Source organism: Tenebrio molitor, chromosome 4 (genome assembly GCF_963966145.1).
Source record: "Tenebrio molitor chromosome 4, icTenMoli1.1, whole genome shotgun sequence".
In the NCBI taxonomy this organism is placed as follows: Eukaryota; Metazoa; Arthropoda; class Insecta; order Coleoptera; family Tenebrionidae; genus Tenebrio; species Tenebrio molitor.
Genome location: NC_091049.1, coordinates 6,709,506 through 6,721,091, shown reverse-complemented (window position 1 = coordinate 6,721,091; position 11,586 = coordinate 6,709,506). Strand labels below are relative to the sequence as shown.

At 37.9% G+C, this 11,586-nt stretch overlaps 1 protein-coding gene across 1 annotated transcript; it reads left to right on the top strand.

The window, feature by feature from the left end:
* Positions 1–6,471: 6,471 nt before the first annotated feature.
* On the top strand, positions 6,472–8,092 carry LOC138129019 (ceramide synthase 5-like). Its single transcript, XM_069045264.1, has 6 exons — positions 6,472–6,628; positions 6,679–6,799; positions 6,847–7,049; positions 7,098–7,338; positions 7,386–7,504; positions 7,552–8,092. Exons 1-6 carry the CDS (start codon positions 6,513–6,515, stop codon positions 7,742–7,744), a joined length of 993 nt encoding a protein of 330 aa, XP_068901365.1. The 5' UTR covers positions 6,472–6,512; the 3' UTR covers positions 7,745–8,092.
* Positions 8,093–11,586: the final 3,494 nt, after the last annotated feature.

Sequence of the window (11,586 nt, the reverse complement as noted above, 5' to 3'; positions counted from 1 at the left end):
AATAACAGAAAACAGGTACATAACAGACAAAATGACAGATTAAAGCTTGCAAAATAAGTGAACAAATTATGGTGCAGTTATTACAGACAGGGACGGATGAAAAACCCTCTTCAAAAACCGTATCCCAGGTATTACTCATGTTTTACAATTCGATTAATGTCAACAACAATGTTTAATTTGAAACTACGCGGTCAAGGTACGCCGACGGGAGCTTAGAGCTGGAGGTAACAAACTTTCGGCCGCGAGGGGACTCAGGAGAATAATCTGAATCATCTTGAAATCTAGCGACGTTTATAGATATTCGGGGTATTAATGAACGTCAGACTATTTCACCGACCAAGCAAGAGTGACAGAGCGTTTCGGGGTCGTACGAGTAGCATTCCTAGACCGCAGCCGCAAAGACCTAGGTCCGCCGTCCCCAACCAACCGTTTCCGGACAAAACCCCGAAGTCCCTATAACCGTCGACGGAAGCTTCACGAAAACATCCCGACGCCGCTCCCGCAAAGACTAAGGTCCGCCCCCGCTAACGGCTCTAAATAACCGTAGCTTCCACAGAAATTTACTAAACAACCCCATGACTTCCTGATTGTCACCTACCTCCCACAGGGGCGCACTTACAACATTTTACTTTAACTTTTCCGAAATCTAGCAACAACACGAAGGAATAACCCGAGTTTAATTCTATCGAACAAAGCGTAACATTAAACGATGAGAAAATCCAGCAAAACAAAGCGCAACATGAAACAATGATAAAATAAGCAAAACAAACCGCAACATTAAACAAGGATAACATAAGTAAAACAAAACGCAACATTAAACAATGAGGAAATAAAAGGGAACTAAGTGCAAAGTTAAATAACGATAAAATAGAACCACTTTAAATGGCACAAATACCAGTAAACAACATAAATCACGAATACAATAATCGCCGGTAATGTTAAAACCAAAAAGAAAATGGCGGGTCGAGTGCCGTTAGAAAATGTTAGTGAAGAACAAAAGCAAAATGGACGCACGCGGTTCGGACGACGGCTCCGTATTTTCGAAATTACCAGATTGCTAAAAAAAGAACCTCCCGGGAGAAAGATAACACTTAAAATTAACAAATGGGCGCTTCTTAAAGAAACAGCATGCAACAAAATGAAATCTACAACATACCCTTACCACGTGGTCCTGGTCCCAAAAACAAAACACAAAAAAAAGGCAACGAAAGTGGGATAAATTACCCAGGTGAATTAAAACGTTGAATTCCTCACGGGGACACAAAATATCTACTCGGAACGGTAGTGTAATTGTTCAGATTTAACTTACAAATTTCAGAAACTTGGATCGCTCTTCGCAAGGTGTGTTCGTTTCGAAAAACTAAACAAAAGTGACCTACCCCCTTCAACCGCCCGCGCGAGCCCGTTTTATCCCCGCTATATTTCCGCTTTTCAACAGCGTCGCCAACTCGCCAAGATTACCAACCCCATCCCTTAGTTCCTAGTCTAGCCGCTAGTACCTTCCCATTTGGCGCGCTCTCGTGGCGGTACCGGGAATTAAAAATTTTAAATTTTAAACTGGGTCACTACATTACTCCTCTTCAAAATTTCTTTCGACTTTTCTTTCTTCATTTCATGCGTTGACGTACTTTGTTTCGGCGTCGTTTTCGCAGGGAAGACAGCATTGAAGACACTTCTGAAGAAACTCACGCTGCCACTTAGCAAACCTTTCTGTTGTTCTTGGATTTTTGGAAGAGAGGCGTCGAGTTTTGGGGACTGTATACATTTACTCATTGTTCTTAATCCACGAGATATGCTTCTTTTGCATTCTGCGATGTCTCTTTTCAGTTGCTCGATTACTTCCATGGTTCTTCTATCAATCCCACAGAAGTCTTGCTCACTGTATATATTTACGATCAGCGCTGAGCTTTTTGCTCGAGACAAGTACGCGTCGCGATCTTCACTACCAGAATCAGACTTGCACAACTTATCTTCACTTTCTTTCGAAACTTGTTTCGGCTTCGTTTGATTACTTGTTTCCAATTTGCATTTGTTTTTTGACACTGTTGAAAAAGAAAAAATTGAATGGAATAAATGAAGATAAATGAGAAGCAAAGAAGACAAATCTAGACAATGTATTATGAGACAAAAATTAATTACAATTATCTGGCTTCGCTTGCTTGTTTTCTTTTTTCTCATCCTTCTTATTGCACTTCTTTGATTTATCGTCCTTCGTTTCATTCTTGGTTTGTGACTTACATTCCACTTTCTTTTCACTTTGTTCTTTCACCTTCTTAGATTCCTTCTTGGCACCTTTCGTTCCTTTGCACATATCGGCACGCATTTTTATACAATAATCTTCAATCGTGGAACAATTTTCTTCGATTTTCTTCTTTTTGTCTACATTGTCCGTCTTTTTGTGTCCGCTAGCTTTGGTTTTATCAGTTTTGCAAAGATCGTTTGCTTTATTTTCTTCTTTATGTTGTTCAGTCTCATCGGGTTTTCGTATCCCCGGTTTGATTTCTTCATATTGACAAGGCACAAAAGTTTTGATTTCTTCCTGCGACTCTTCGCACTCTTCTTCGTTTAAATCGGGACAGGGATTCTTAATTTTCGGACAAATTACCACCCCGTTTTCACCATCTTCACTTCGCCTGTCCCTCAACTTATAACGGACATTTTGTGCTATTTCTTCCAATAATTTAGAAGTATGTTCTTTCTTCCCTTTCATTTCAAGATCACCGTATTCGTGACGTATGCCGGGTTTTATTTCTTCGTATTTACAAGGAACGAACTGTTTGATTGTATCACTAGAGTCTTCACATTTTTCATTTTCGCTTTCTGCCGGTTTTCGTATTCCTGGTTTTATATCTTCATACTTGCAAGGCACGAGTGTTTTGATTTCTTTTTCAGATTCTTCACATTCCTCTTCTTCGTTCTTCCCATGTAAAATGTCCGAATTTTCTTGATTTCTTCATATTTACACGGCACGGCACATTCATCTTCTTCCTTTTCCTGTTGCAAATCAGGACATGGATTGTTTATTTTGGGACACGATCCCCCAATAGAAACACCTCCTTTCATTTCTTTTGCTTCAAATTTCCCGCGCCTACTCTTTACATCTTCTTTTTTCCCTGAACCTCTTTTGTCTTAGTTCCAAACCCAGAATCATGATCACGTATTCCTGGTTTAATTTCTTCATATTGACAAGGAGTAAACAATTTTATCTTTTCCGAATCTTTCTTCGTTTTCTTTTCCTCTTGGCTTTTCTTCTCTTTCTCACATGCATCAACCTTCACTCCAAATCTTTCAACAGGGTGACTTTGAAGGTTGTGCCGATATTTTAACCTGTGATAGAACCCCACAAAAGATAACGATTGAGCCTGATGCCTTATCCAAATGTTGATATTTTTCGAGAAAAAGGGACTCAACATTTTTTGGGAGCCACTGAATTTTATGGAAAAATGGGTCAAAAATAAATCATAGTAGACTTTTTTTGGTGTCATTTAATTCAAAATTAAGTCATTTTGACAAGAACATCAATCTTAACCTCAATTTAAATCACAAATGTCTTTCACCAACCTGGCGAAAACCGATATGGTCTTTGATCTATGGCAGACATTCAGAGCTAGCACGGCAAATCTACGGTGGAAAGTTGCTTCAAAGGATACTTCGCAATGCACGAATCTTTGTCAACGTTGCACAGCATCTTCGCGATTTTGGGCGGTTCGAAATGAATAGCGTGAGTGCGTGATCATCGCCGCCAACAACAAGATTGCATTTTAGTTGCAGAAGAAGACAGTCCTCAGGAAATCCAAGACAGTCACTTCCACCAGTTATTTTAATTAACGTGTGGGTTGGGATTGTCGGAAATCACAGACCAATAGCGTTGGAAATCACCTCGTAATCCCTATGTTTTACCTCCGCCTCACTACGTTCAAAACGCATCTCAGGAAATTCGTGAAAACAGACATTCTGAATCGAATTCGGCTTTCTTGGACACGTCGTATTGAAGCTTGCAAACGATGGCAGGCATTTCGAGCATTTACTCACAATTGCAGTCCTTTCACTTTGTTGTTTTCTCAATAAGTTGTAGGCACATTACAAATTTTATCAAAAATTCACGATGAAACTCAAAACACTGTAACGATAAAAACCAAACATAACCTGACAAAAAAACTTGACATTTTAGGTTGGCCATGGACATCCCTTATAGTAGCTCCCTCTATTTTTCAGTCATGTACAGTTGCGGAATTAAAATTTCGGGCACTATTTTTCTGTCACTTCAACAAAATCTCTGTAAAGCACCTTCTACTGTCATCATGACTGACATTCAAAAATTAAACTTTTCTGTGTCGTCACCCAATCAACTTTGAATTTTGAGATTTCAGTTAGTTGCACTGAGTGTAATTAAATCATCGCTTTGATATATTGCCTACCCGTTATTATGCCACAAATGACAATTTTTGAATGCCAAAAAGACAAAAACATGACAAGAGTAAAAAATAAGGTTATTAACGTAAAGGTTGTTTTAGAGTTTATATCATGACATTGACAATAGTGTCCGAAATTTTAATTCCGCAACTGTACGTTACGATAGGCGGCTACATGGCCTCCTAGATCTAAAGAGACAAAGTCTCTTAAAATTTTACGACCTACAAAGAAAATTACAAAAGTGTAAATAACTATAGTAATGCCGTTATAACTTTTTATCTGCTCCGCCCACATAAATTGACCAATGAGAATCAAAGCCAAATTCAATCTGTCTAATTTGTCATCACATTTACCACCAAGGTTTGAATTTTGCTGTCAAGTCCACAATTATTGTTTTAGGTTTTAAAAAATAAAATGTCAGTAAGACAATTCGAACGTCAGATTTTTTTTCTGTGTAAATCAGATCGTCTTAACAACCTATTTGATTGGTAACTAAGAAAATGTAATGGGCGGGGCAGAAAAAATGTTACGTTGTCCTTAGTATATTAATGAATGGCAGTCTGTTTAAAATTTATAGTATGTTATTTCTTTTAAATTAAAAATCAAAGTAAATTGGATAGATTTGTCAGAAATGTTAGATTGGCAGATAACCTGTATTTAATCAAAATTGAACAAATAAATTAACAAATTAAATAGGTATATGTAAAAGATGTGTTCGAAGTATACAGGGTGTTTTTTAAATGGTAGTACAAAAAAAAACTGGGTCATATGGAGATTCTAAAGAGTTCATAAAACCTTTTTTTTAAACTAAAATGGTAGGGATACACTAACCCTATCCATGCACATTCTACGCCAAAGACACAACAATAGTAAACAGTAAGTTAAACCGTAGCAACCCGACAATGCTATGAACAAAAATACAACAATTATGTTTTTAATTACCTACCTTTAATTCAGCTGCGTACTGACAATTTTAACCAAAATTTAATTTATTTTTATCTTGAAAACGAAAAGACTTTTATTAGATAATTTTTTGTGCAAGAGTACTACTTATCCTCACCTATTACCAGTCTTTTTTTGTACTAGTATTCAAAAAACACCCGGTACAATGTATAAAAATTATGAGATTCTACGAGAAGGAAAATGTACAATGCTCCCACTCCCGTGATTAAGAATAAATGAACAATAATAAATATTTTTTACTGTACCCTAGTCACAGTCACGAATACGAACCCTTCTGGGATTAAATTATGTAGTAGCAAACGTGCACACGTAAAATTATTCAACTATCATTTTATAATTTTTCAAAAGTCCCAATTTCATAAAATTTTGTATTGATTTAGATCACCTTGTAATCATTTGTAAAATTTTCAATAAAAATCAGTGACAAATGTGAATTTTTCGCACAGACAAAAAGAGTTTCATTTTGAATTTCCCACCGTCCGCTCGTGTCAGACCTGCCAACCTTTAGAACATGAAAACATCAAGCGCTGACTCTTGGTCTATAAAATTCAAATTCAAGCCCCAACGGGGCACGTTTTGGAGTCATCGAAATAATACATTATATTGGGAAAGATTCCATAAATCTTGTCTCTGTCTAGATGCCCAAATAGTTACTGTATTGTTTTTAAAATTTATTAAAATTTCTTGTTTGAAATTTGACGTGTGTGACAACAAACATTTTTGGCATTCCGTTTTCAACTCATTAAAAAGCGACCTTACTGTGGAAATTATCTATTTACGATACGTCGATTTGCATTATAATCAAACAGTCTACGACGTCATACTTTTTTTAACAATTTTTTCTCTATATTTTTCCTTATTTACTTATAACTCTACATAGTTTTACAGAGCAAAATGACGTATTTTCGACAGGTGATCTAGTAAAAACCAGTAAGATGAACACCACAGACCATGCTTCAGTTCAGTGAAATTAAAAGCAAAAGCGTTATCAAAATCTTCTTTATTTCTAGTCTAGACACATTTCATATTTCATGTGTTATTCATAGCAGTATTTGTTATTCCAGCGTCATCGCTTCGTTCCTTTTAACGCAACTTTCGTCGTTTGAGCGAAACAGTCACAATCCAGTTTCTCTAAGATGCGAATCGATCTAGATCTCTCATTAGGCCACACAAAGAAATCCAGTAATTGGGAACTTCTGTACTCGATATATGGTGCCTTAGTGATCCTAATTGTCCGCAATGTTTCCCAAAAGTTAGTTTCAACAATTTTACAATTCAAAAATAAATTTTGTCTGATTCGAGGTACATTTTTACGAAGATCGGGTTCCGCCTGGGTTTGAGGCAAATCGGAATGAAGAAAGCTCCTCACGATGCGACCCTGGAGAAAGCTTACTCGCTTTCGAAAAAATGGAAGCTCGATCGGGTACTTTTTCAAACTTCTCCTCGTCAAATCTTAGTGTTTTATTGCAGGTCCGCGGCTTGGCCAAGCAACTCGACGTGTCAGAAGAAGAAATCGAGAGTTGGCTCAAGTTGAGGAGCGCTCAAGACAGACCAAGCGTTTTGACCAAGTTTTGTGAAAGTTCCTGGAGGTGTTGTTACTACGCTTCGGCTTGGACTGCCGCGGTTTTGATCGTGTGGGACAAACCCTGGTTCTGGGATCTGGATCAGTGCTGGTCGGTGCCATCTTGTTCACTTTTTCTTCCTTAATTCGCGACTTTCAGGAGCGATTTTTTGGATCAAACGGTCACCAGGGATGTTTGGTGGCACATCATGTTAAGTTTATCTTTTTATTTGTCCGAACTGATGAGCTTGTACTTCGACGTAAAGAGGAAAGACTTCTGGCCAATGTTCATCCATCACGTAGCTACCGTCGTCCTACTCTTCTTCGGTTGGAAGTGTCATCTCTTCCGGATTTTTATTGCGGCACTTGTTCTTCTCGACGGCACCGACATCCTCCTCGAGGTTTAGATTTTTTCAGTTGTCATAAAAATCTTACAGTCGTGTTGCAGCTGACCAAAATTATGATTTACTTAAGACACAACAGGATGTATTTCATAACATTCTTTACTTTTCTATTTGTCTGGATAGTGGCAAGATTAGTATATTTTCCCTTTTGGGTAGTAAAAAGGTAAGCGTTCAAAATAATAGGTTCTTCAATAATGTCATCTATTTTAGTTACGCCAAAGATGCTCCAAGAATTTTACCATTTCTTCGAGATTATTCTGTCTACTACATTATTCTGACTTTGATCTTAATCCTTCTTATTCTTAATTGCATTTGGACATTTTTCATTCTTAAGATGGCAAGAGATATATTGTTTACTGACAAACCTTACCGCGATTCCAGATCCGACAGTGACGATAATTAGTCATTTTCGTAAGAAACAAAAAGGGTACTCACCATATACTAGAGGATCAGTTTATAAATTTAACAGTACTATCGGAAGCCTAAAAGTATTTTTTTTATTGTACCTACACGGACACTTCTACGATTAAATTAGTAGCAGACGTGCAGAGGTAAAATTAGTAATTACTCAACTATACATTTTGTAATTTTTCAGAAGCCCGAATTCCATAAAATGTTATACAGGGTGTCTCAGCTAAGATTTTCGAAGCTAATATCTCGGATATTTGCCAACGATTTTTTTTTTAATTTTAAAATACAGATATTTTAGACGGAGAAGGTTCAATTAGTAATAATAAAATTACTTCAAGTTAAAAAATGTTATTTTAATACATGTTTCCTGTATTGAAAATTAAGCGCAATTATACAGCTGTCGGATCAAACTTACAGTGCGTTTTCCTTGGTGATAACTGAAAGCAATAGCGTTTAAAAAAAAGGACAGGGTATAATCGATTTTTTGCAATGAATAATTAAAGTTGACCAATCAGAAGGACGCTGTTAATTTGAATTTTACGTAAATTTAATCAACGGTTTGAATTGCCTAGCAACATAATTCTAGTAAGAATGGTATGGAATATCAAGTAAATGTTTGGGCAACTGTGAAGATTTTGACAACGTCAAGTTATAATTTGATTCGAAATTGTCAAACTTCGCATTGAAATCATGTATACAGCTGCAGAGTATGTCGAAATGCTCATATCATAATTTATGGAGAGTGCCGGCGCAATGCACGTGAGGATGCAAGGGAATATGCAATACGTTTTCCACGACGTTTCCCAAATCCAAATTATAACATATTTCTACTGCTGCTGTTCTTCAGTCCTTTGATGACGACGGTAGAAGAAGTATATTTGAAGAACTATATTTACCGCGAACCTATCAATATTTTAAAAGAACTAAATGACCAAATTCACGAAACACTGGCTACTGTTATTCCTAATATGCTGAGACTGGCAAGGGAAAATTTAATAAAACGAGCTCGCATATTCCTTCAGATGAAAGGTGGTCATTTAGAACACTTGTTATAAATTATTCTTTTTATTTTGCATGTTTCTTATTTCATTTGTTGCATTCTACATCGTTTGGTTATAAAATTTGATCTTAAATTTTTACTAATAATGATGCTAAAATAAATAGGTTGGTTCAATCCAGTTTTGTCTTCTGTCTTTCAGAACTGCCACAATGCTTGATCTGTTGTTCAAAACCTACGTGTAACTCCAGCTTTTTTTGCAATGTCAAGAATGTTCCTAAAAGTCTTTTCCTTCATTTCGACGATGACGAATCCCGCTCGTGTAGCTGCGCTAATACCTACGTTGCAGATGCAGATTGTATGCACAGGAGTCAGGATAAATTTCTTGTGATTCCGATTCACTTCACAGGCCCTGCATATTTCACTTTTTACTAAGATTTTTAAGGTAGTAATATTACTCACTTGACGCTACATCGCCATTTTACCTTCCATCAACAAAGGTTCAATTCATCATATCATATCCCTCCCGTCAATTGCCCATACCCCTCAAGGTTACAATCGCTCTGGAAATTTTCACTCATAACAAACCATATTTCCTTCATTGCCGGAAAAAGAAACTTCTTGCGTTCCCTGATTTAGATTCTATACATTTGTTCACCTGCCTTTGGCGAAATTATCCCATTTTTGGTTATTTCAAAAGTAGCTGTCACTTCTGACGTCTGTTTCGACAAGTTGACCAGATAAATATTGAAAATAATTTTATTATTCATCGAATTATACGTTGCTTGGCAATTGAGGGAAGGTACGCAATTTTCTCATAAAGGGAAAATTAGATCGAGCTCTATTGGTCAATTTGATTAATTCATAACTAAAAATCTGTTGCACCCTGAATATTTTTCTAAACGTTTTTTGCCTTCATTACCATCAAGGAATATACAGTTTCAATTTGATCCGCGAGTTCTGGGACACCTGTATATTAGATTGTTATAGTATTTTATTTTTCACTTTAGTATAATTGCATGATAACTCCTAGGATACGAAATACGTAAACATGTCCATAACAACCGGGGAATAAAACAGGGCGTAATAAGAATAAGCGGGTGTAATAAGAATAAGCGGGCGTAATGAATTCATAACGCCCTCATCAATTCATAATTGCAAAGATGCCAATTTTTTTTTTTTTAAAGAACACGTATAGTGAAAAATAAAATCTTGTATGCACCACGGCGTCACCGAATGATTATGCCCATCGAACGATATCCATCTCTCGGGCTAAAGCCCTCGAGCTGGATTCATCGTTCTCCGGGCGTAATCATCGTTGTAACGCCCTTGGTGCATAAATAGCTATTACAGTAGAAGTCCGTTAGGATAGCCTTTACTGCCGAGCCAGAGATTTTGTGAGTGAGCTCGCAGAGCGAGTCGAATAATACTGGCGAGGCTGTAAAGACCCTAACGGACGTGTATTGTACAATAGTTTTTGTAATATCTCTACGATTCGTTCGCAATCAAGATATGCCCGATGTCCGGAAGTGAGGTATCGTTATTGCCTGCAAAATCACGCTTGTGTTAGTCTTAAAATTGTGAAGCATCATCTTCGATCTTGTCTACATTTGCTGCTGTTTGTCAAATTTGTTCAACACAACTTTCCGTTGAAAATAAACGACTGAAATCAATAAAAAATCGCGGTCAAGATATTCCCGATGTCCGGAGAGCAAGTGAGGTCATCGTTATTTCCTGCAAAATTGCGCTTGTGTTGGTGTTCAAATTCTGAAGAATCATCTTCGATCACGTCTACATCTGCTAGTGGCATACGGATTTCGATTAATTCAAGGTGTGTCCCATAACATTAAACATTAATTATTGTACCAATTGTAAAAAAGTTGAAAAATAAAGTTTAGATCTACGTTGCTATAGTTATTTAGTCATTCATAACGGCCGCTCCCCCTCATAACGGACACCCTTAACGGACTCCGGCCGTTATGAGGTTGTTTACATGGTGACAAACAGTCCGGAAAGTCACCTTTAACAACTAGATATTACAAAAAACATTAAAAAAGAGGGTGGGCGTGGGTGGCCGGGGAAAGTACCCCGGAGCCCCGCCGCACCACCCTAAAAAAAAAGAGGGGAAGAGGAAAAAACAATTAGCCGACCGCAAGGTACTGTTACGATTTAAATCGCCGCGCGATTGTAAATCTTCGCGATTTTTCTAGAATGTTCTAGAATCCATCGCGACGGAAACGTACTCGGACTTCCGCCGAAAAATCTGCGCACAGAGGGGGTGGAAGCTATAAATCGGGGGAACCAGAGACAGAACGGGGATTTTTCACGACCTTTTGCCGGTGGTGTTGTCAGTGCCTGGGGAGAGTCAAGGGGACAGTGATCGAGTGAATTTGCAGGGCCGACGAGACGACGTAGTGGAGTTCACGAGGGCCGTTGGAGACGATTCGTCTAAGTACCACCGCCCACATCGCCAAGCGGATCACGGACTTCACTACGGAAGGTTCCAGACCGAACGCTTTTGCGGATCAGGATCTCGTCGAGTTCTGTCAGTCCAGGTCGTCCCCGGACTCACCGGAAGGTGCCGGATCTACCCACCAGCAAGTCCGGAGCAGTGGTGACACCCCAATTTTTACAGGCCGTAGCTTCTCAAAGTTTTCGGTTGTATTTTGTCACTCCGTCGAACTAATTGAGCGTTTGTATTTAACTATAGTCAAATTTCCATTGTCACTCATTATTTCGACGGGTGAAAAGTTCCATCAAATTCATTTATTTGTATATCGCGTTTAGGATTTATAATTTGTTCCACTGTTAAAGTTGCAGTTTTGTCATAAGGCGCG